General features: G+C 36.5%; 2 protein-coding genes and 3 non-coding genes across 8 annotated transcripts in view; all 5 read right to left on the reverse strand.

The window, feature by feature from the left end:
• The window catches only part of MSH4 (mutS homolog 4), a 56,875-nt gene extending 43,991 nt beyond the window's left edge, over positions 1–12,884 (reverse strand). The window contains exons 1-4 of the mRNA XM_010963390.3: positions 11,488–12,884; positions 7,816–7,998; positions 2,392–2,552; positions 930–1,040 (exon numbers count right to left, since the gene is read on the reverse strand). Of these exons, the coding sequence (XP_010961692.1) occupies positions 930–1,040; positions 2,392–2,552; positions 7,816–7,998; positions 11,488–11,710 (678 nt within the window). The 5' untranslated portion in view covers positions 11,711–12,884. The remainder of the gene's footprint in view (positions 1–929; positions 1,041–2,391; positions 2,553–7,815; positions 7,999–11,487) is intronic.
• A 114-nt stretch (positions 12,885–12,998) lies between these two features.
• On the reverse strand, positions 12,999–25,161 carry RABGGTB (Rab geranylgeranyltransferase subunit beta). 4 transcript variants are annotated; one of them, XM_074376228.1, is made up of 9 exons: positions 25,117–25,161; positions 22,187–22,294; positions 20,829–21,026; positions 20,187–20,292; positions 19,285–19,337; positions 19,091–19,201; positions 18,437–18,562; positions 13,769–13,918; positions 12,999–13,504 (listed from the first exon to the last, which is right to left on the reverse strand). In XM_074376228.1, exons 1-9 carry the CDS (start codon positions 25,144–25,146, stop codon positions 13,364–13,366), a joined length of 1,023 nt encoding a protein of 340 aa, XP_074232329.1. In that variant the 5' UTR covers positions 25,147–25,161; the 3' UTR covers positions 12,999–13,363. The 4 variants fall into 4 exon arrangements, with proteins under 4 accessions (XP_074232329.1, XP_074232330.1, XP_010961693.2 ...); XM_074376229.1 differs by having other exon boundaries at positions 12,999–13,500; positions 13,765–13,918; XM_010963391.3 differs by lacking the exon at positions 25,117–25,161 and adding an exon at positions 23,418–23,565.
• Positions 20,623–20,694, reverse strand: LOC123619278 (small nucleolar RNA SNORD45). The gene has a single exon (XR_006727839.1). It is a non-coding gene; the product is annotated as a small nucleolar RNA SNORD45 (small nucleolar RNA).
• On the reverse strand, positions 21,784–21,867 carry LOC123619279 (small nucleolar RNA SNORD45). Its single transcript, XR_006727840.1, has one exon. It is a non-coding gene; the product is annotated as a small nucleolar RNA SNORD45 (small nucleolar RNA).
• Positions 22,490–22,568, reverse strand: LOC123619280 (small nucleolar RNA SNORD45). The gene has a single exon (XR_006727841.1). It is a non-coding gene; the product is annotated as a small nucleolar RNA SNORD45 (small nucleolar RNA).
• Positions 25,162–25,991: the final 830 nt, after the last annotated feature.

Raw genomic sequence — 25,991 nt, forward strand, 5'->3', positions numbered from 1 at the left:
TACAAAGTCCATGCTCCTTCCACTTCATTTTGCTTCTTATTTACTTAAAGTCTTTTTATGGTAAATGTGATAATAATGATAATAATAATAATATTGATTTTTCCCTCTCCTTACAATTCATTTCCACCTAATACTTCTATGACTCTCTCCTTCATTCCCTTCAGGACTTTGCCCAAATGGAACCTCATAATGAGACCATTTCTGATTATCCTATATAAAATATCAATTCTCTAGGAGGCAGATCCTATTATTATCCTTATCTTATTGACAAAAAAAAAACAAAAACAAAAACTGAAGCTTAAAGAGGTTAACTTGCACAAAGTCATTTAGAATCAGGATTTGAAACCAGAGCAGTGTGACTCCTCTACTCTTAAGCACCAGGCTATACTTACTGTCTTACATCTCAAGTGTAGTAAATATATGTTGCTTTCACCTTTGGAGGATTACCTGTCACAGTCCCCAGAGGGAGGCTAGAGTAGTAAGCTGTGAGATCATGCTGCCAGGGGAAGCTGAAATAATTCTGTAACACAGCTCAAACCCTCCTCAAAAAAAGTACTTGCTGATAACTGCTATCCCCTACAAGAATAAACTTTAAATTTAGTCTGGCACCACAATAACTCATTTCCAAGGAGTTATACCTAAGGAAGTCCATGCTTTCTCAAAGGGTCTGCTTCCTATATACTATGGGAAACCCCCTTATTACCTAAAACATTTTTCCTTTTGTTTAAAGTATTTCAAGGGTACAAGATCAAATAAATGGACTGTCTGTCATTTTTATTATATGTATTAATAATTCCTTAGCTGAAGACTTGTATTTAGTGAGTACTTCAGGGTAAATATAAAGTTACTCAAATTATTGTTTTTAGAATATTATGGATATTAAATAAATAAGATCTTAAACATTACTATTGAGAATAAAAGTCACGTACCTTGAAATTTTCTGTGATCAGAGTAAACAACTTGGTTGAATTCCCCACAACACAAGCAGTATTTGACATTATTATTTCCAAAGGTGACAAAATTTTGAGTTTTGTGATCACCTAAAAATCATTTGAATAAACAATTTCTTAAATGTAAGCTTAGGATTCTCTAAAACCAAAAAAGTTTCATATTTTTCTGAGAGATAAGTACTTATAACTAATTCAGAGATTTAAAAAAACACAACTGTCTTAATTATATATTTCAATTAAAATATATTTCTAATAGTGATATGTTAAACATATATCCTATAAAATTGTAAGTATGAAATATTATAAACATAGGCTATATTTTATTCACAATAGTTTGTATCAGCTCTAAGCCCCAAAATTAATTTGAATGTATCAGATATATATTTCTAAAAAAAGACTTTTTAAATTCTTCTACACAGTATTTTATCTACCTAGTATTTTATCTATCTATCCAGTATGTTTATGAAAAACAAATACATTCAATAGTGTAACTATGGTGATTTAATCAGTGTGGCACTAACTGGTACAGCTTAGAAGTTGAAAAGTACAAAAACACAGATGAGAAATATCTGCTTTACCACTGACGTTTTTCACAACATAAGGTTTATTGCTTGGAACTATTCTAGACACAAATTCTCAATCAATATGCCAAACATTCCTGTATTTTACAAAAACTTTTATCCTATTCTTTTTAAATTGCATAAAAATGTGAAATACCCAGGGATAAAGTTAGTATGCAGTACTATTAATCATGCAGGTTGTTAGGTATATTAAAAATTAATTATTCGGTAGGAATAGGAAGCCTACGTAAGGGGGAAACACAAAGGGTTTCTAAGGGAAAGGAATAAAGAACAATAAAACATTAAAAATAACATAATATTTAATATCTTTTAATAATAGTAATTGGGTCAAATAACTTTTTAGAATATAGCGATTAGGAGCAGACTATCTCTATCTGATTAAGTCACACAAATTCCCATGACAATAGGGACAGTGACACAAATTAACGATGAGTGGTAAGAAGGGAAGGCAACAAGTTGATAGACTAAATTATGACTGATCTAAGACACAAGTTTCCCTTATCTTTGGAAAATAAAATTCAAATACAGTCCAGTGGAAACAGCCCTTTGGAGATAGCATTATTACATACATTATCTTTGAAATCAGTCCAGGAACTATTAATATGAAGACATTAATTTTACAAACTAATATAAATTTGGAATGTTCAAGTAACAGCAAAGCATTTTATTTCAGAGCAAAATATATTAAAAAATTTAAGTCAAATGTAAAACAATTTTATTTTAATTCAGAGTAACCTACATTGATGTAATCATGAATAATCTTTATTTTACCAAAAAGTAAACTAACTAGAAAAGCACGGACTTGAAAATCTGCATAGTGCCCTCTAGATGAACCATTTCCTACAAGTATAAATACTTACCTTTGCATATGTTGTGTTGTCTGCAAACTGAGACAATATAATTTGTGGGCTTTTTAAATCAATACTTGCCATTCCTATTTCACCTCTGGCAAACCCTCTCCCTTCTACAACAGCTACAATAACTGATGGAGAGTGTGCAGAAACTGCAGATGAGGATGTAGCTGTTAAAAAAAAATTTTAACAAAATGTATAAACATTAATAATAATACTTTCTAGTTCCTCCTCATAAGATCTCAAAGCACGAAATCTAGGACACAACTATTAATAATCCAAGGAAAAATCTTGTTTTCCTCAACAAAAAATAACTTCTCATAACCAGACCAAATAAAAATGTTAATTCTGTAAGTATTTTGTCAAAACTTAACTTCACATTTAAAAATGATAAACTTACATATTGTCTTATTTTGCACTTTAGTGGAATGAAATCATAAAGAAACACTAAATTTCGGATCAGAAAATAGCTTTTCTTACTCTATCATTTAAAAGCTATATGAATTTAAGCAGATTATTTCTTAATAAATCATATATAAAAATATAATGCAATAACTACCCTACCTAACTCGAGTTGGCTGGATCAAACATATATATGAATGTATTTTATAAAGTATAAAACATTACACAAGTATAAACTCCAATTATAAAATACCTGTGTAATATTAGATATTTTATTAACATACCAAGAATGTTCTAAGTTCTTTGCTTGGATTAACTTATTTGTCACAATGATTCTATCAATGGACATCATTATTTTTTCCATTTACTTCTAAGGAGACTGAGGCATGAATGAAGCCAGTAGAATTTGTACATAGGCAGCCTGGTTCCTGAGCTAGTGTCCCTAACCATTACATATATTACTGATTTCGAGATCTGTGCCTTACAGAACATAAATATGCAGGTCAGTAGTTTAACCTTCCTAAAGCTACCATTTCTTCATCTGTATGTTAACTGGAAATACCAAATCTTTTTCAAAGTTTTGTAAGAATTAAACATAATATAGAAGTGTTTTGTAAAGTATATGAAATTATAAAGCATTATTCATAGATTTTAAACATCAGGCTAAACATACTTAAAATCTTATTTTCAAAGAAGCAAAATTGTCTTTTATTCTCTTGTCAACTTTTCATTATATCCCTTTTAGCCCCTCCTTTCCCTCCCTAACCTAGATTCATTTTTTCTTTTCCATTCTTCTATTATAATACCTACAAAATTATTTACACATTTATGTTATCTTAGTCAGAAGTCAACTTAAGAGTTCATTTTAAAAATCTATTGTGCTCAGAACCTTTTTTGCCATGAAAGCCTTGTGATACATAGTGATTGAGTTTATATTAAATCTACAGAAGTCAGTTTAAGTTCTGCAATCGAATATGAACTTCCTATTTTTAACTTGAAAATAAATACCAAATTCCAGTGCAAATTCAGTACACTCAGAAGACATCTCCTTTAAACTTTAAAAAGAACATTTATACTGTTATCTCTCTGTTAAAAGTAATACTATAATGAGCATCATAGCATACATAAAGCTTTTTTCTGGGTCTCTTATTATTTCCTCAAAGTGGATCCTTAGAAGTCAAATTACTGGAAGAAAGGAAAACTGTCTAAAGGATCTCATAAATATTGCCAAATTTCTTTTCAGAATTGTACCAATTTTTAATTTCATCAACAGTATATGAGAAAACCCAGTCTTGCTGAATCTTTACCACTACTAACCTCTATAATGTATTATTATTACTATTGTTGTTATTGTTATTACTATTGACCAATCTAATGACTATTGCTTAAATTTATATTTTAAAAAATTACTCTCAAAATTGAACATGATTTAATATATTCATTTTTTTTCTATATTTTGAGATGCTTACACCTTTTACACAATTTTTTCTGCATTCTAATGTTTTTAATCTGTTTTTATGAGAATTTTATAAATCAATGACAATAATTTAGTTGCTACCAATCTTTCTTTTTTTGATATCAAAAAGGTTTCTGTATAGACAATTTTTCCCTTTATAATTTCTTCCATTGCTTTTCTGCTAAGAAATTCCTCCTTCATTGAGATATTTGATATACATTACTATTTTCTTCTAACTTTTTGAGTTGTTTTGTTCATTCTGAACTTTCATTTGGGCAGAACGATGAGCAATACATTTGGTTCTCCATCATGTCTGGAATGAGAGATAACCCAGAAGTATAGATTCGGACTCATTCATGAGCAGTTGCTAATGGGTTAGCTGGGTGGTCAGGGACCTGGAAGAAACAGGGTTGGAAGATACTGACAAGGAAAGTTGGGGAAGAAGTATGTGGATGAATCTCTTCTATTGGGAGTAGTCTTTGAAAATATCTGACTCATGTGAATGCTCACCAAAGGGCACCCAATGTAAAGGAGACAATAATAGTGGACAAAATAATACACTCTGTTGATTATTAGCCTCTTTTCCCATCCACTCCAGTGTTTCCTCAATAGAGCCATGAACAAATTGGCCATAGTAGCAAGAATGGAGGCTATATGCATGGGCTCAACGACATGAACTTTCTCTTCTGCCAACAGCAGAGATCAACATGTCCATATATCACCATTCCACAGGGGCAAAGCACACCACCTCATGGTAGGTTGATTACACTGGATTTCTTCCATCAAGGAGGGAACTGATATTTGCCCTCACTGGGAAAAAACACACATTCTAGATGTGAATTTGCCTTCCTTGCCCACAATGCCAACATCCCCATCTATGAAGTGACAGAGTACCTGATCCACCATTATGGTATTCCTTACAACATTGTATCTGATCAAGGAACTCACTTCACAGCAAAAGAAATACATACATCAATGGACTCAGGCCATTGAACCAACTGGTCTTACCACATTCCCCATCACCCAGAAATGCCTGGCTTAGTTGAAAGGCAGAATGACTTATTGAAGACCCAGTTACGGTGCCAACTGGGAGACAACACCCCAAAAGATTGGGGTTCCGTCTTACATGATGCAGTTTCCACTTTGAATCACAGGTGCTGTATTATTTCTCATAACCTTCCTAAAGAATGTTGCTTCCCATCCTGACAAACTTGAGCCCTGCTGGTTTGGAGATCTTAGTCTCCACAAGGTTACTGGTTCCCCAGGTGACACAACAACGGTTCCACTGAATTGGAAGAAGATACTGCCCCTTGGCCATTTGGGGCTCCTTATTTATGCTACTGAACCAACAGGCAAAAAAGGAGGGGGTTATCTATCGATGGAGTAATCGATCCTTATTGCCAAGGGGATATCACGTTGCTAAACACAATGCAGGTAAAGTAGATTTTGTATGGAACCCAGGGGATTCTCTTAGGCACCCTTTAGTATTTCCAATAGAAAAGGTTAATGGAAAACTACAGACACCAAAAAGAGGCAGAGTGACAAAGGATCTAGACCCTTCAGGAATGAAGGTTAGGGTCATTCCACCATTATTGCTGCTAGTAAGGGAAATATGGAATGGGTAGTGGAAGAAGGAAGCCATAGATATCAACTAAAGCCTCATGACCAATTATAGAAACAAAAACTGTGGTAGCTTTGGATATTTTCTCTATGCTTTGTCATATACATGTTTATTTATATAAACTAAACATTTTCTTCTCTCTTTTTTCAATTTAAAAAACTTTATGCACAAGTTATTGGAGGACTTTACAATGTAATCTTTAAGTAATAAAATATTCAAAGGGACCATGACTGATTTTGAGATAATTAATATACAATGACTGTTGGGACTATGAATCTTGTCATTTTCGGAAAGAGTGAGAACTCCCTCACTTGTAAGTACAGATGTATATATTCTGTTATATAGAAACAGTCATTTTATTGTTGTAAGAGTCCAAATGTGTGTAGAATGGCATATATGGAAGTTGAATAGCCAAAGGAGTTATGCCAGTTATCAATTTATTGTCACTCAACTCCAAATTCACATTTCAATATAAGCTCTGCAATAATGGACAGAATTCCTATAAGCCTTTCTCCTTTAAAGTGTGCATAGTGTTTTCTCAGTAGAAGGCACTGGAGGGACTGTGCAGGATGAAGGGCTTTCCTGCAATTTTCACTGCAGCATGGTGGGCCAGCAGTGTAGGTATGGAGACATCTGGTGGTGATGTGCCCAGCTGTACACCCAGAATATGCTGTCCTTGGCAATCACACAGACTCAGCCGGGCGTGGTAACAACCTTTCCACAGCCCTGTTGATACAGATATCCTGCACTCCAGGCCTTCTGCCCATAAACTAATTCCCTCTGCTCTTTCACTCTCTTCTCAAGTCTGCCCAGTCCTCTTGATGCCACTGCCCTCCCAACAGGGAGACTGTGTGCTCCAGGCCTCCAAACCACTCCCACTGCACAGCTACATTCCCGCCACCAGCTGTAGTTCACCCACCCTGCCTGCTTCCTGTTTGCCCTGGACAGCAAGCCAGCTCTGGCCTACCCAATCTGCAGGCACTACTGAAACTGCCATTCAGTGGGTTCAACTTCACCTCCTCCAAAGAGGTCTGTGTCCCAGCCTTGGGAGATGGACTGCAGAGGGTCCCCACTTCCAAGTTCGACCTCCTGGAGTCACCTCAGCCCTAGAGGCCCTTACGGAGTTTTCTTATATCCTATAGCTACTTTTTTTATCATAGCTTAAGAATTCTTTATATTAAATCTCCCCTGTTTAAATCATTGTATGGTTCTACTTCAGTTTGGATCCTAAGTGCTACATTCTCTGCCTCCATGGAGTTTATAGTCCAGCAAAGACAGACAATTAAAAAAAGATAATTAACCTCATTAATAACAAGAAAAATGCAAATTCAGATTATAGTTAGGTAGCATTTCACAGCTGCTAGACTGGTAAATATTAAGGAGTCTGACTATACCAAATGTTGGATAGGATGTAGATCAACAAGAACTCACTGCTAATAAGAGTGTACCTTGGTAGAACCTTGGAAGAACAAACTGTCATCATTTTGTAAATGTATATATTTATAAACCTTGTAACCAAGAAATTCCACTGCATGTACTTTAAAGAATGCTTACACACGTAGACCTATCTCACTCATTTTCCCCTCAAGAAAATCAAAATTTAGATTAAAACTAAAATCTAAATATTAAAAAAAAACCCACTCAATAGTATTATCAGAATCAACTTCTACATTTAAACATCATATAAAAGGACAGGCATTCTCTTTCTTGTGGGTTTTTTGTCAAAATGGTAAAAATAATGTAAACCTGCATTTATTAACAAACAATATCACAAACTACGTAGCCTTATTAAGCTAGCCTCAAATTATGGATATGGCTAAACTGATGCATTTATCGTTCAGTCTTCCATATGAGTTGCAAATAACTTCAAATTAACTTAGCTACACTAATTCATAATTTACAAAACTTCAAATGTTTCAAAAGATCACCTAGGCCAATATTCCACTCATTTTACCTGAATATCCCATTTGCGGTGTCCAGCTTTTATAACCTGATTTCTGGGGATTTCCAGCAGACAATGGAGTTTTTAGTATTTGAGGATAATTACTATCTCGCACAGAGGATGAGCTTGTCCCAAGTGTAAAATTTGATGCAAATGTGTTTTCTGCATGAGATCTTTTGTTTTTAAAGTATGAACCTAAATTCAAAAAAATTAAATATCCGTTCTTAAAGATTCAGAATTATGCAATGTTGTATTAACCCCTATAATTGCTATTAAACGTCATCTGATAATGATTCTTTAACACTACAAATTATGACATTTAATAACACTACTAACAATCTTGTACTAAAATATAAGGTAAGGTGGTTGCTAATGTGGCTTCTGCTTATACAAGTTCACTGAGACTACTTTTGCTAAACCATGAACTACCTTCTAATTTTGAAATACACCAGGTATATTTACTTTATGTAGTAATTATGAGACCTCTTTTTCTCTGTTAATTTCTTCAGTGAAGCTCTCTCCTTCCACACAATTGGTGTAAAAAGTTGCAGGCTCATTTGGATTCAGTTCCTTGTGTAGGTACTTACCTATGATATAAGGTATTACCTGTTTTACAGGGTTGTCATAAAATTTGAAAGAATGTAAATAAACAGCCTAGCACAGTGTTTTGGCACATAGAAGTTTTTAAAAATATATATATACTAGGTCTCTTTCCTCCTCTTCCCCTCCATTTCCATGGTAACTCTCTATCTTGATTCTCCTTAAACCACTTCTTTTTAGTTTCCTTCACCAGGTCCTTTTTCCTCTGTCTGCCCTTTAACTGTTGGCGTTCCAAGGTTCAACAGTTTTTTTCACTTTCTCTCACAAATCAAAACTGTACACTTTCTCTGGGCATGGTTTCTATTAATATCTATTTCCTGGCAACTCTCAAACCTTCATGTACAGCTTTAACTCCTCTCCTACACTGTAAATCTTGAGTCAACAAACTTTTAAATAAAGGGCTGGACGGTAGATATTTTAGACTCTGTGGGCCATGCCATCTGTCACCATTACTCAACTCTGACACTATCACAGGAAAACAGCCATAGACAATGAGTAAGTGAAGGAACAGGGCTGTGTTTCAATAAAACTCTACTTCTGGATACTGAAATCTGAATTTCATATAATCTTCATGTCACAAAATATTATTCTTTTATTTTTTCAACCCTTTAAAAATGCAAAAACCTTTTTTAGGTCTATATCTGCATTGTTCAATATAGTAGCTACTTGCCACATGTGGCTATTTATATTAAATAAAAGTTAAAATTCAGTTTAGTCACACTAACCAGATTTCAAATGTTCAAAAGCCACTTTTGCCTAGTGGCTACTATATTCGTTCGACAGCACAGATATGCAATATTTCAACTATCACCACAGAAAGCTCTATCTAGGTTCCTATATCTAACTACTCTTTGGATGTAAACCTTTAGATATTTTCCCAGAACTTTTAAATGTCCCAACGTGAACTCATTACCTTTCCCTCAAAATTTATTTTTCTTCACTACCAGTAATGGTCAATTGTACCATCTTGCACCCTGTCACATAAGACATAAACTTAGGAGTCATTCTTAATTCCTCTTTCATCAATCCAAACATCCAGTTGGTGACCAAATCTCGCAATTTTTTTTTTTTTACTATCACTAAAATTTCTCTCCATCTTCACTCCTCCTAGACCATTTTAAGCCTGTATCTTCTTTGAGCCTTTCTCAAAAGCCTCCTCATTGTTCTTGCCTTCAGTATTATGCCTCTCTAATCCATTCTTCACATCATTACCAGTGATCTTTCTGAAAAAGAAATTCCACCATATGTCTCCCTTTCATACAATTCCTCAGTGACTCACCATATCTACCATAAAATAAAATCTAACTTCTTTGTACGGGTCCCAGGAGGACTCAATGACACATTCAAACTAGGATAATTTGAGGAGAGTTTGATAAAGGCCAATATTTACAAAGATGTATACAGGGTATCATCATAAAGAAAAGTGCAGAACCAAGACAAAAGAGATTCCATTACCATCCTGAGACTTAAAGGAGCTAAGGGAGTGGTTGCTAGAAACTAGAGACAGAAAGGGCTGTTTCTTACTCTCAGGTTACTTTTAGACTCTAAGCCCCCCTCCTTGAAATTTATTTGTCTTAGTTCTCCTCCAATTTCCTTGACCTCTGTTTTGCTGTATTTTCTTTACCTTCTCTCCTCTGGCTTCAAATTCATATAAAGCCCAAGTTTCTTAGCCCTAGATCCATATATTCAACTGCCTTAATATGAATATATGGATACCCCAGAGGTTCTTCATACTCAGCATATCCATAACAAAACTCATCATTTTTCCTCTAAGTTGCTTCTCCTACAAAATTCCCTTTACCAAGAAATAGTACTAACATCTACCCACTCACCAAAGCCAGAGACCCATTTTTGGAATGGCAGACAAAACCTATTTGACTCCCAGACTGAATTCCTGCAAGTACTCCAAGTTTATCTACATTGAAAAGAAATAGTATATCAGCTCACCCTTCTGCTCTAGCTTTATTTGCAGTCTGCAAACATGACATGCTGTATCATACTTTTCCTGTGTCTTTGCACGTCTTCCTTTCTTAAAAATGAACTCTGGTTTTTTCTCCTCCTTTCATTTAGCTGACATTCTTTGTCTTATTTATCCTTCAATACTAGTTCAAGTTGAACTTCCTTTGCAAAATTTCTTTTGCCACTTTTGCTCCCCTTATTACATACCTCAGGATCTGTAAACACCTCAAGTAAAATTCTTTAAAAATTATACTTATTGATTTTTGAGTCTTCCATAATGAACCATAAGTTCCTTGAGAATATTATTCTCAGAATAATTATTATTAACATTTAATTTACAGAATGTTATTCTTTTGTCCCCATCTTACATAGTGAGACAAGCCCCAAAATAGATGAAATAGCTATGTTAGGAGCTGAGAATAATATGCTATATCATACCTCTGTGCCTTTGCACTTGTCTTTCTTATAAAAAAAAAAACTAATAATTTGGGAACTAACAAAACTGAGCATACTTCTCTGGAAGGTAGGTGAAAAACAGGAGAGTAGAATTAAGGAGACCAATTTAAGAGTGTTCAAAAGAAGCCTGGTCAAGAATAAAAATACAGTGAAAAGGTCACTGAAAAGTAACCACTGGATTTGGCATGTTTAACACCGAGTTGCAACGTTGCGTGGAAAAAATGGTTTTTCCATGGAGAGTGAACGAGTAAAAATAAAATGCATCTTGTCTTGAGGGACATTTTTCATACTAAACATATGATTCAACTGAATTAGATGAAACGTTAAATTTAGCCTATTTTCATGGCATCCTGGAAGGACTGAGAGACTTAAGGTCAGGAGCCAAGACGTTCACCACTCCTGTAACCAAACTCATTCACAAATCCAGTCATCTGTCATATACAGACAGGGAGGAGGGATGTTATTGAGCCGGGCTCAGAACTCAGCCATCTGCCATCGCAGCCTTGTAACAAAACCAATCCGAATTAGAGTCCAGCCCTTTAATCACGCAGACCCCGCATATTCCCAAAGCGCCTGCGCTCAACTCCGACCACCTCAACTGAAATTTCTCTATGGTAACCACCAACCGCGGCTCCCTGAACCTCCGGGATTCACACAGCCACTCCTTGCCTTGAGCGGGCCGGGCGCCTGGCGGGTGCTGAGGGAGACTGCTGCTGCTGCTCCGGTCGCCCGCGGCTCCCGACGTGCCTGGAGGCGTGGACCCAGACGGCTGGGCTGAAGGGCGGCTCTGGGGCGTCTCCTGGAATCCGAAGTTGCAGCGGGGACCCTGTGACCGAGCCTCCGCCAATGCAGAGGCGGAAGGCGAGGGTGGTGACATCTCAGGCCGCAGCATCCTCACAAACTCTCAGAAACAAGTACGAGAGTTCTGAGCGCCACTTCGTGTAGCTGAAGAATCGAAGCAACGCGGGAAAGAGCGGGAACCCGAGACGCATGCGCACGGACGCACAGCAGAGCGCAGGCGCAGTCCCAGCTTCCCTCATCCACTCAGCTCCCTGACCTCCCAAACCCAACTCCCGGTCTACACAGGTAAGTGTACTCTCCGCAGGCCCAGTAACCTCCCGCAGAATTTGGTTATAAGATTAATCTTCAGGTATCAGCCGAAAAGAATTTAGGGCCCATCAACAATCAGCCAACTTAGTATACCCATTACAACGCACCCTATTTCCCTTATCACAAGGGGTTTGGTGCTAACATTCCTGACGCACCTTCAAATACACTAGATTCTTTTTAATTACAAATTGTGCATCACTGTGCATCCAGTACCTGTGACAGTGGAAACAAATTTAATGCTCACATTCGTACAAACCATCTTAACATTGGCCTCGTTGCTAAAGAGGTCGTTAGTCCCTTAAAGTTTAAATATCCGGATACAAGGCTATTATCACTGCAAGACTGCACTCACCCAGAAAGCACAGGGATAGGTCCACAGTACAGTAGGAAACCAGAATCTCTTGAGCAGTTTAGAAGTTTCCAACCTCTCAATTTTTAGTACCATGGTTTCACACCATAAAAATCACCCACATGCAATGACGATGGTCCTCAAAACTCCAACTGCCAATGATGCCATTTAAATAAAATTATGTTCCATCCAATGACTTCCAAATTTTCAGAAATACTGGCAATTCAACTCAAACTCTGATTCAAAGTAGTGAACTGTCAAAACAAGCTAGACATTTCAATCTCATCACCATTCATGTGTAGAATTATTCTTAAAATGACTTACACGGGGTATTGCAAACATGCTTGTGAAAATTTCAACTTCCATCGAGAAAAATGTTCATTAAAATACTTTATATTCACCAAGAATGTAAGCTGTGTTTAGTCTTTCTGAATATAAAGGTAGAAAACATGGCAACTATCAACTATTCCCTTATTGGGTGGGAGAAAAAATAAGCCAACATCCATTGGCATTCTGACATAAAATGTTAAAAAGTGGGAATAGATGAGTTCAGACTGCAGTCCTAGTCTAAAATGGTCAACTGTCACCTAAATTATGACCAATTCAGCAACCACAAACCTATGAAATATTCCCAAATTCCAACAGCCATTTATTTGCACCTTTTAATTCGCATGAGGTTCATCAAGTTTTATCAGTTAACATTCTCATTAACACAGACCAATTTACATTAACTGTATTTATTTATATAACATGAAGGGAGTACATGGAAAATTCAGACTGAACAAAGACTTCAGCTAAACAGTTCAACTAAGCTGTTAAGGAGAGAGATAAATTTACAAATACAATGAAGCATAAACAAAATATTGTACTGAGAATAACAGCATTCCTGAAGAAAACAAAGCTTAAGATACAATAAAGGTTTTTTTACAGTATGTATAATTACAATAATTTATTAAAATTAATTGACACAATTCATTTACAAAATATTAACACAGTAGTAGTCATCAAGTTTGCTAAGCACTTCAAATACCAAAACATTAAGAAGGCAAACTATACTATGCAACTTTTGCATCGAGGGATTTAAATCTAGCTCACTAGTTCAGGCTGAACATTCACTCTCCGAAGTACTTCTTCAGGCATGCAAAAAACAGGACTAACAGGCTTAATCTGTTCTTCTCCCAAAAGTGACAATCCAGCAATTCCAAATAAAGTATGAAAAGGATCTACCTATTAAAAAAAAATAATTTGTAGAGAATTACAGAATGAAAACTTCTAAAACTCTGCTTGGTGTAACAGTGGTAATAATGGAGCTCACTGTATTTACTTCCTTTACTTCAAGGTATGCTTAATGTTTCCTGAAATAAAGATACGTTCAAATTGTGGGTTTTAAACACAGAACCTGGTCTACACTCTCATTTCTTGGCAATAAGTAACCAGAAATTTCTTTAATTTGTTTTATCTTTCATTATTCTCAAATAAAATTATACTTGCCATATCTCCTGGCCTGTCTGCAAATCCTCCTGTTTCTTCATCTTGGCATGCTAAGATGAAACTGCGCAGTTTCTCTCTATCAATCCAATGAAGCCTTCCAATTATCTTTAGGGAAGCCAACACCCACCACGAATAGCATACATCTGGTAACTAGGAGGAAAAAGCCAATAAATGTTGCCACAATTTTATTTACTAATCAAAATACTAGGAGGGGGAGGGGAAATCGCGATATACCAACAATGAGTGTTTGAAACACTGAAATCCAGAAATACAACTACTTAGGATTAAAGATAATCACTGGAAAAGACCAAACACTTCATTCCACAGAAATCCAGGTTAAATGTTTCAGTTTCAGTACTCAGTGACAACCATCCATCTACCTAATTTCTATCTGCAATGAATGCCCATATCAGGCCCTTATCCAAGAGGCTGGCAGTAAGGCTCATGAAACCTATGGTGATTATCTTGCTCCATTGCCCTCGGTAGAGCATTTTCAACAAGCACTCCTCAAAATATGTAACTTCAGAAATACAGAAGACCCCACCTTAGACTAAGAAAAACTCTTCATTTCCACAAGATCCCTGGGTGATTCAAAGGCATGTTAAAAACTGTCCTAGATTCTGAAGTGCAGGTTCCTAGCAATCCCCACATCCATCCATTTTCTTCTAATTCTTGAAAGTTGCCCAGGTTTTTCATTAGATCTTAATAAATCACTTGTGGTTATTTCCCTACCGATTAACTTACTCAGAAATATCAAGTAAGCGACAGAGAGACGGAGAAGATGGCGGAGTAGAAGGACGCTCGCAGGTCACCCTCTCCCACAAATACACCAAGACCCACATCTACAGACCCACTCAGCCAACCAGAGCACCTGCGGAACTCCGACAGAACATCGCCCTCTTCAAAAGATAAAGACGCCAAAAATATGGTAGGAGAAAAGGAAAAAAGAAAGAACAAAAGGCAAAGCAGCGCAGGACGGGTCCCGCGGGGAGGGAGCGGCAAAGGAGGACTGGCGCTCGCTCGCTGGGTCTCCCCTCTCCAACTGAGAGGCCAGCGGGACGGAGGGGGACCCTCCGAGGCTCAGATCTGTAAAGAGCAGCCCTTGACTAACAGAACTAAGTTAAACGGGCACAGAGCGTCCCCCCGACACCCAGCCTGAGACGCGGGCCGGCAGCGGCGGGCAGGGCCAGGCTGCACAAGCCAGGCGGAGGACGGAAGTGGCTGCATGGAGGCAGCCCCGGGGGAACGCAAGGGGCTGCGCGCCCTGGCTGTGGGTGCACAGGGCAGAACAACCTGGGCCCTCCATAAAACAGCAAGGTTGATGTGCTCTCCGGGGAAGGGTGCACACCCCCATCTCTGAAAACCCGCGGTAAGTTTTCGGGTGAAGAGAGGCGGGGCTCAGGCACAGCCGCCATATCCTCCGCGCTGAGCACTCAGGCGGGGGCGGGGGCGAAACCTGCATCCGCACAGAAGGGCTTAGCAGCCTCAAAGGCCAGACTGAGACTAGCCTGCAGCCCGGGGCAGATAGGATCCACACTGTTTTCAAACCCTCTTTCTCCCTTCTTTTAAAATTCTTTCTATTTTTTTTTCTTTTTTTTCCTAAGTTCTATTCCTAAATAGGCATCAGATAGATAAAATCCTTAAGGACCAAAATAAACAACTGATACTCCATAAACCACAGTGCCAAAGAGGTATGAGCAAGATGAAGAGGCAGAAAAACCTTTCCCAATTAAAAGAACAAGAGAAATCCCCTGAAAGAAAGATCAACGAAATAGGCATCGATAGCCTACTAGATCAAGATTTCAAAAAAGGAGTGATCGAATTGCTGAAGGAATTAAAAGAGATAGTGTTTAGAGATATAAAATATGTCAAAAATGAAATTGAAGCTATAAAGAAGAGCCAAGTAGAACGGGTAAACTCATTGACAGAGATGAGGAATGATCTAATAGCTGTGCAAAGCCGACTAGATAATGCAGAGGAACGAATTAGTGATCTAGAAGACAGGGCAATAGAAAGCACCCATTCAGAAGAACTACAAGAGAAGCAAATAAAAAATAATGAAAATAGCATAAGGGACCTATGGGATAATATAAAGCGTCCCAATCTTCGCATAATAGGGGTCCCAGAAGGAGAAGAAAGATCAAAGGGGATCGAAAAGGTTTTTGAAGAAATCATGACTGAAAACTTCCCAAACTTAAAGAAGGAATCAGATATCCAAGTACAGGAAGCTCAGAGGGTCCCAAACAGGAAGAACCCAAATAGACCCACACCAAGACATATCATAATCAAGATGGCCAGAGTCAAGGATAAAGAAAGGATTCTAAAGGCAGCAAGAGAAAAGCAAAGAGTAAGTTACAAGGGAACCCCCATAAGGCTCTCAGCTGATTTCTCTACACAAACACTACAGGCCAAAAGGGAGTGGCAAGATATATTCAAAGCCCTGAATGAAAAAAAGATGCAGCCTAGGATCCTTTATCCAGCAAGGCTGTCCTTGATAGAAGGAGAAATAAAGAGTTTCACAGACAAAAAAAAGCTGCAGGAGTTTAGCAACACTAAACCCATGCTAAAAGAAATATTGAAAGGGCTATTCTAAATAGAAAAGCAGCAGGATGCTACAGAAATGAGAAACACACAACTGGGAAGGTGATAACTCATGAACTATAAATAAAGTAAACATGAAATTATAAAAGAAGACATACAAATCACTGAGAGTGGGAGAGGGAGGCAGGGAAATATAGAATATTTTTTTCTTTCTTTTTTAAATTTTTTTAACAGTAGGATGGGTGTGAGATCATGTTACTATCAGTTTAATAAAAACAGTTATAGTAATGGGTTGACAGATTTACAAAAAAGGGTAACCACAAGCCAAAAATTTACAAAGGAGTCACAAAAATTAAATAAAATCCATGATAATACAAAGGAAAATTACCAAACCACAAAAGGAAGAAGAAAGGAACAAAGAGGATATACCAATTCAACTGCAAAGATAAGTTCAAAATGGCAATAAACACACATCTCCTAAATGTCTATCAACAGGTGACTGGATAAAGAAGATGTGGTGTATTTATACAATGGAATACTACTCAGCCATAAAAACCGACAACATAATGCCATTTGCAGCAACATGGATGCTCCTGGAGAATGTCATTCTAAGTGAAGTCAGCCAGAAAGAGAAAGAAAAATACCATATGAGATCGCTCATATGTGGAATCTAAAAAACAAAAACAAACAAAAACAAAGCGTAAATAAAGGACAGAAATAGACTCACAGAGAGAATACAGACTTGTGGTTACCAGGGGGGTGGAGGGTGGGAACGGATAGACTGGGATTTCAAAATTGTAGAATAGACTACACTGTATAGCAGAGGGAAATAAACACAAAATGTTATGATAACTCACAGAGAAAAAAATGTGACAATGAGTGTGTATATGTCCATGAATAACTGAAAAATTGTGCTGAACACTGGAATTTGACACAACATTGTAAAATGATTATAAATCAATAAAAAATGTTTAAAAAAGATTATACTGTACAGCACAAGGAAATATATACAAGATCTTGTGGTAGCTCACAGCGAAAATGTGGCAATGAATATATGATGTTCATGTATAACTGAAAAATTGTGTTCTACATTGGAATTTGACACATTATAAAATGACTATAACTCAATAAAAAAATGTTAAAAAAAAAAAAGAAATATCAAGTAAGCAAAATTAAAAATACAATGACCCAGATAAAAGCATCAACATGCCCTATTTTATTTTAGGTCAGGGGCTCAGCAGCCTACAGCCCTTCAGTCAAATCTAGACCACAACTGAATAGTTTGATTTTTAAACAGTTTTGTGACAGAAAAACAGTATGAAGTTTGTATGTGTGTACAGTAACTTTAATGGAGCATAACCATGCCCGTTTGTTTAATGTCTATGTCAGCATTTGCTCTTCAGGACAGTTGTGTAGCTGCAACAAGACCATATGTCCTACAAAGCTAATATATTTACCATCTGGTCTTTACAGACCCAACTGTGAGAGCAAGTGTGAGAGAAAAGTTGGGATTTTCCTTGAAGTAATAAAATTAAGATTTTAAATGAAAATGTACCCAATTTAAAAAAAAAAATCTCTTTGATTTGGCTAATTCTGTACTTTAGTGGACATGGATATATATCTGTACATGATGCAAGTGGCCTTTGATTCACAGATATAAAGCTTTAATGCATAACCGGTCCCTTAGTGTAAGTCCAGAACTAAAAGGTTTGTAGAAATAGCTTCATTTCAAAATGCCTGAAAAATACAAGACCTTCAGAAGGATGGGGAGAAAGACCCTTTAAGAATTCATACTATAAATACAAATATTTTAAAGCCACGAGTATTTGCTGTTTTTATATTCTCCTTTAGGTAACTCTAGAGTCTAAAATTTCAGGGTAAAAAAAGACCAAGAGACATAGATCTGTCATTAAGGAGAATCAAACGGTACCATGCAATCTTTCCATGAGTGTCCTTTAAAGGAACACCAGAGTTAATAAGCATTTCAACTCCAGTTGTTTTACTTTTGCCAAGGGAATCTTTTAGGAGGTAGGCTGAAAAATTGCAATGGAGGAAGGTAAAGAGCTCAATATCAATTAACAGTGGTGCTCACTCAAGGTTATAAAACTATTTCTTATGAAACAATACCTTCTCTGGCCTTCCATTGAGTCCACCTGAGGGCAGCTGTCGTTCACAAAGCCACCAACCGAGTAAATCAGAATTTACTTGATGCAACTGACTAGTAATAGCCAGGAATCCTGTGCAACAATAGATCTAAAATTACAGACATAAAGTACATGTGTATAATAGTTTTTCGATAGTAATACAGTGATAAAAACTACTTAGATTGTCAAAGTTCTATTTTATGTCTAAAAGCTTGCTGACAGTGAACACTAATTGTAAATGTGTAAACACCACATAATTATTTGAATAAATCCCAACATACTATTACTAGGATCCAACTCTGCAATGAAATACCATTGTCAAAATTTCTTCATAGCTAGAAGCAAACCTTGACAATTATGTATGCAACCAAACAGGTGTCTGGGATAAGTAGGAAGAATAGTTTTCACATTTGCTTAGTTAAAATCTAATGGAAAATCAAAATGCATTTTTGCTAATTACAAAACTGTTTGCCTGGGTCACAGGGTTTCACCAACAGGAGACTATACAAAGCAAACAACTGTAAAATTGCCTTCCTCAGTAAGCAACACTTAAGTAACATTCCTTCTAACATTAACTTCAATTAAAATTAACTTTATAAAAATGATCATTAGATTTTAATCTGGATTATTAAATTACCTGCCCCGCATGAGATTCAGAACCTGGCCTGCAACCAAATCCACCATCAAAGTTCATACACGATAAAACAAATTCAATTGCCTTTTCCACATTAATAGCATCCAGCTTCCCCTGTAAACAGAGTAAAAAATGCCTATTAAATTCCAGAATGTTCACGTATGCTCAATCATTCCAATACGATATTTCAAACTTACCAACAAGGCCAAAGTTGCTACCGCACAAAAAGAGAATCTTGTATCAATTTCTCCTAAAAATAAAGCGATCACACCAAAACATTATTTGTTATCAGAGGCTTCTGATCATATTATATAGTACAATTAAAAGACAACCTGTACAACTACCACAGTTAAATTTCTAAGACTTAACATGTACTTTTAGGTCACCAGGAGAAAAGCTAAATCAAATCTTAAGGGTCATCACTTTACTTCTAAGTAAACTAAGGGCTAGAAAAATGCTTTGTCAAAAATATAGCAAATAATCTTAGGCTGCTTACAGAGTGCCCAGAAAGGGAAGGTAACTAACAAAACCCAAAGGACCAGCCAGTCAATTTCTAAGAATGACAATAAACTTACCCTATTACATATAGATTTTCACATCCCATGAAGCAGCTGGTCTCTCCGGCCTGCACTGTATTCAGCCCTAAAGCAGAGATATCTACGTTTATCACTACATTGAACACTCTTCCTTCCCTCCCTCCACTCAAATATTCAGTGAGTTTGTAAAGTTTTTTTAAAAAATATTTTCCCCCTTGCATGTAGTTTTTAAAAAACTTTACAAAGCCACCAAATATTGGGGAAAAATTTTCACCTACCTTATCTTTTAGACTGGCCCTCTCTGTGCCAGTACTCCTGTATGCTGACATAACTAGCACAGTGCATGCTGGAACTTCCAGCAGACCGTTAACTCCAGTTAGACCAGCTGCTTAGTGGGACCTGAAAAGACGAAAAACTTAAAAATTCTCCTTACAAATTATTAGCAAAGCCCCCAAAATTCATTGTACTTTAAAATCTTCAAAAAAGCTTATTACTATAATAAACACCAAAATAAGACATTTAAATATTGGTATTTTGGGTGCCATGAATTAAAGTGAAATTACCCCAAATATCTCCAGCAAAAGAACCATCTTCTTTCTGTAGACTTTGAACATATTCCACAACTTTATTTACATCAATGACATTAATACTATCATACAGAGTAAGAATCTGTAACAAAAACAAACCATGGTAAGTACCTCTTCACACTGCTAAGTTGTTCTAATGATAATCCTCAACTACCTGCTGTCAAGCAAGCAAGTCCATGTCTATGCATATTGTGAACTTTTCTCAAACATGCAGACTATCCATCCTATACTACGCAACAGAATTACAGGTATTACCAACACAAACCTTTAACCACAAAGCACTATTTTCTTACGTATAAACTGTGACTCAGCCTCCAAGATTCACATACTTAGACTTAAGCTCTTTTTTGTGGATCCTCACTTATATTAAAATTCCACTTAGTGATTTTCAAATATAAACATTTTACCAACCAAGGTCTCAGGGTAATTTCAGGATTTTCATCAGCTTTGGATTCAGCTAATACATGCCATCACATCATTGACCTTGTAGAATAGACTTCACTTGAAAAGATGTAGGTGACCTTTTAACATAGATACTGACCTTTGTCAGCTTCAATTTCTCCCCTAAGGTAAGAGAATACACTACACCAAGATGGCCCAATTTTAATTAGTATTTACCTGGACAGCACTAAGAGTATACAAAAGATGAGGATCATGTCCAATACTAGCACTTATTCCACCACACTCATGTTGACATGACTTAATAAATGTCAGAATTTCTTCTCTATTCATGCGATGTAGTTGTCCCATGAGATCCATTACAGTCAGACCCCAATAGATGCCACTCATTCTCAAATACTCGGACATACAGTACTCCTGAAATACAGAATTGCTTTAATGTGCAGGTTTGAATTGATGCCAAGTTAAAGAGACTGAACACACGAAGTTAAACGGCCATATTCTTACTATTTCACTTGATCCTAACACCATTAGTATTAAGTTTAAATTCGTGGCTCTAAAACGGCAGGGCAGGGATAGGGGGAGCACTACCTAAGCATATGTTAAACTCATCTGTGATATAACTAAGGCTTTAATCTCTCCAAAGAGCCAACCAAAACACTTCAAAGCATAACTACTTAACCAAATTGGCTACAGTATGAAAAATAAAATAGCTTAACAAAGGTTAATAAAGGAGACATAAAAAGTGGTATGAAGCCCATTAAATTTTGCATCACTAATCCATTATATCTTATAAGGTTTTAAATTGGGTCGGAAGACATAATAATTTGCTCTGAATCCAAATTCAGGGTTTCAAAAATTGGCAGTTGAGCACTAGATAAAAAGGCAGGGAGAAAAAAAAAAAAAATCAAGCCCTAACCATTTAGTCATCCAAGGAAAAAAAATAAACAAAGCCCTAACAACATCACAGCTACAAAGTTATGGGAATCTAACACTTAATTCAAGAATTCATCAATACGTGTTTTCCAACATGGTAAACAATTCAGCTCTTTGGATACTATAGGTGAAAACATTTATTTCCACTTAAGTTCATTAATTTTTTCTACAATTGTCCCAGAGAGGAAAATTGGGGAAACTATTCTTCAAAGTTTCAAACTTACGGTAAAACTTTTTCAAGGCCTCAGCGTAATTCTAGAGCTTCAAGTGATATTACACATCACAGTAAATTCAGGTAATACATGCCAACACATCATTGACCTTGAAAGCATTACCCCAACAACAAACACAAAACACAGAAATATATTCCACACCTCAAAATCCTTACAAACCTGGACAATGTCCAGGAATCTACTTTGTCTGCCAAAGCCTCTAATTAAGTATTGGTAAGAACCATAGTTAATTCTGAGGGCCCCTCAAACACATATATCCAATGGTACATTCACTTTATTCACGTCAAGGACAACTTCAGTCCTTGGCGTGCAAGAGTTATATACCATTTTTAAGAAACATGGACCTGCTTATGCAGAATGGTCTTAAAAAAAAAAAAACAAGACTTTCCAACACACAAGCATACATACATAATCGTCTTTCTTTGAGCCATAGGATGCAATATAATCTGCATGCTTCTCCAATAATAGGGTATCAGGTGCATCTGACTTGATAATAACATCCTTCTGCGGTGTGCCCTTTCACAACAAAAAAGTTATTTCATAAATGTTTATAGTTTAATGTTTGGCCCCAGAGCATATATTCAAACACACGTCTGAACTTTACTTTGATTTCATCTTGCCATTAAAAAAACCTTCAATTTAAAAATTGCCTAGTCTCTGACCAAAAAGAAACTTAGGCACTAAGGCCCTCATAAAGATTCAGGTATTTTTCAGGTCTCAGAGTAATTCTAGAGCTAAAGTAGTAATAATCAACTTTAGATTCAGAATACATGCAAGCTCATCATCGATCCAAAAATTTATTACCTTCATCTGTCGCTGCTTATCTTTCACTTAAAGAGCTAAGCAAAATAAACACTGAGTATCAAAAGTTTACCAATTCAGGACAACTTACGATTTACATGTGGCAGAAAACAAGCTTAAGTATAATGAGAATTAGCAATCCCATAATTTGCAGTTAAATTCTTTAATAAAGTTTTATTAATCTTAGAAACTCAAATTCCCAAGCATCTTCTACGCATCCCTCAAAAAAGTTAAACAAGCAGCCCCTTTAGCGTCATCTTCAGCTTTTGTCTTAGCTCCTGGATTTTCAACAAGCCCCCACGTGATGAGGACGCTGCTCTAGTTCTCCACATTTCTTAACTAGGTCTTTGTAATTGTGACTACATTTTATTCATTTTAAGTAGGTCAAGATGATTACCATAACATTAAGTAGTGAATTTCCTTCATAGCCCACTAAAATTTACTAGATCTTCAATGAGACCATTTCAGTGACTTTGAGCCATCAAATATATACATACGGAACGAAAACAAAGTAGAGAGAGAAGGGAAAAAGAACTACCAACCGGCCCAGCTTTTTTGAGGGATTAAGAAATGGGGTCTTTGAATCCTAAAGCCCGCCCGATAGGCGGAAGTCTGCATAAAATTAGAAGCGGCCAACTGCGCCCAGAGGTCTGCAGAAAACGCTGAGTAATACCCTCTCTCGGAGCCCTCAAAAAAACCTTCCAAGGCCCGTGACTTAACCCAACTATTCTCCAATACCTGGTTAAACAACCCACTGGTAAATGAGCTGCTTAATACTACCCTACCCAGTCTCCTCCCGACACATCTGGACAGCAACTCAAAACACGTCCACACTCACCATTTCCAAAAGCGAAAAGAGAACTTGGCTTCTTCCCGGGTAGAGTTAGGCGGCACGCGCCTGCGCAGAAGCATCCCTCAGGTCCCCTCCACTCCCCGACATAGCTGACTACTCTGCTGCCTGAAGGAAGGAGCAGTTCCACGGCTGCCCTAGGACCCCATGGATTCCTCATAGCTGTCCTCGCTGCCTGCGCCCAAAGTTTGTGGCGCCAGTTTTCTCCTACCGTAATCTCGGTTTGTTCGAAACAGTTTTGAGTAATATTTAAATACCTGAATAACTTCTAAGAAATAATTTATTCTTGAGGCTCTTTGAACTCCGAAGATCTGAAATGACTGGTAATCAATAGAGTTGCACATGGATAAATGTTCAATAAATGTTTTTTGAGTGAATGTAAGTGACATGTTCATATTCCCCTCCTGTTTGCTTTGGCCATTACGGATCCGACTCCCTCACCCCCCTACCCCCCCGACCTCACTTTAGGAGGTGCTAATATATTAAATATGTGGAAATTACTTTCGAAAAAGAAACACCATGTGCCTTTTATGAGCTTTCGACAGAATTCAGTTTTCCTAGGTGTGTTAATACACGTACTTCCAATTATTATTTCTTAGGACTTTCATACTTAAGCATTTTTGAGCACCCATTAGAAACTGTTGGCACCCCAAACCCTTAAAATGTATTGCATTTGGTAACGATTTCAAGGGTTCCTGACACAATATGTATTGGCTGTTAGTAATTGAGACAATGTTGACTCTACTATGATGATAGATTATTTCTCCCTGTAGTTCTGTTGCTAACCCCATTTATAGTTTGAGGCTACTTTATTAAATGCATTTATGTTTAGAATTATCTATTTCTGGTGAGTTGAGTCTTTCAAGATTAAGTGATGACCATCTCTAGCCCTAATAATTTTAATCTTAAAAAATTCGCCTTGTAATTTCCCCACTTTCTTTTGGCTCTGAATCACATAAAGGAGGGGTGCTGAAAGAGCAAATGTAGAAGCAGAATATTACATGTTCCACGCTCCATATTACATTTGTAAAATTGTATTACCTTCTATATATTTTGTGATGTCCCTGATTTCTTTGTCCCTCCATTTTTGGATTCAGTTCAAGCAAACTAAATCTTGTCTAAAGTCTTAGAATTGCAGGCCTTCCTAAGTAGTTCCAATAATAAAAGGAACTCTGGATAGGTAGGATGCAGGTGTATAAGTACTAGAATTCTGGAGCCTTTTAAAAGAAAATTTTTAGACAAAGTTGGAGATTAAAAACACTTAAAAATGTAAAATCCTGTCCTTAATTATGAACTGCAAAAAAGACCTTGAAGGTTAGCTGTTTAAAAAAAAGAACATTTAAGACTTTTTTAATTGAATTATGGTTGACTTAAAATATTGTATTGATTTCAGATATACAGCAAAGTAATTCAGATATATATTCTTTTTCAGATTCTTTTCCTTTATAGGTTATTACAAGATACTGAGTATAGTTCCCTGTGCTATCCTCGTTGATCTATTTCATATAGTAGTGTGTATCTGTTAATCACATACGCCTAATTTATCCCTCCCCTCCTTCCCCTTTAGTAACCTTAAGTTTGTTTTCTATGTCTGTGAGTCTGTTTCTGTTTTGTAAATAAGCTCATTTGTGTCATTTTTTTTTAGATTCCACATGTAAGTGATATCATATATTTGTCTTTGACTTACTTCACTTAGTATGATCATCTCTAGGTCCATTCAGGTTGCTGCAAATGGCATTATTTCATTTTTTTATGGCTGAGTAGTGTTCCATCTGTTCTGATTGTTTTTTTTTTTAGAGATAAATAAATAGATGTGTTAGTCCCCAAATTAACAGAAGAATTAAAAATTAACTTATAATTCTTCAAATGAGCTAGACTTTAAGGAAAATCATTCTTATAGAAACTACTGGCTCAGAAACATTTAAAAATTAAAGTACATATAACTAAGACGAATCTTTGGACATATTAGATAAGTCTAGTAATTTGGGTTAAGGGGGAAAAAACAGCTATGTGTCTTTTCTGCTTATCAGTGTTAAGTATAAGTATAATGGGGGTTGAAATCCATTAATACTGAAATTACCACCTTTCACTGAGGCTAGAGTATTTCTATGTGTCTTTCAGAATTGCTGTTTTTTTGTTTTGTTTTTTTGTTTTTTTGGAGGGGGGAGGTAATTGGGTTTGTTTACTTATTCTTGGAGGAGGTACTGGAGAGTGAACCCAGGACCTCATGCATGCTAACCATGCGCTCCTCACTTGAGCTATACCCTCCCCTCTACACTTCATTTTTCACATGCTTGTTTCTAACTCCTCTGCAGAAATTGCAAATTTCTTGAAATCAGGGACTATATATTCTTCTCAGTAATGTCTTACTCCTAGCTGATACTTGATAATGCTTTTATATTCACTGAAGGTGCCTGAGATTAGCTATAAGACAATTAGTTCTAATTCTAATTCTTCTAATATCTGAGAAGAATCCCAAATGTTTGTACCCCCAAAAAATTACATATTTTAAAAATATAATGCCAAAACTTTGAATAGAGTATAAAATATTTTTTAAATCAT

The sequence above is a fragment of the Camelus bactrianus genome, chromosome 13 (genome assembly GCF_048773025.1).
Source record: "Camelus bactrianus isolate YW-2024 breed Bactrian camel chromosome 13, ASM4877302v1, whole genome shotgun sequence".
Classification (NCBI taxonomy): domain Eukaryota; kingdom Metazoa; phylum Chordata; class Mammalia; order Artiodactyla; family Camelidae; genus Camelus; species Camelus bactrianus.

Coding starts and splice junctions, on each gene's coding strand:
- RABGGTB (XM_074376228.1), bottom strand. CDS start 25,146: ATGGACCTAGAGATGATCATACTAAGTGAA. Junction 19,202..19,284: donor TAGCAACTTTGGCCTTGTTG/GTAAGTTTGAAA, acceptor CTCTGTTTACAG/GGGAAGCTGGATGCTATTAA. Junction 13,505..13,768: donor CAGACAGGCCAGGAGATATG/GCAAGTATAATT, acceptor TTTTTTTAATAG/GTAGATCCTTTTCATACTTT.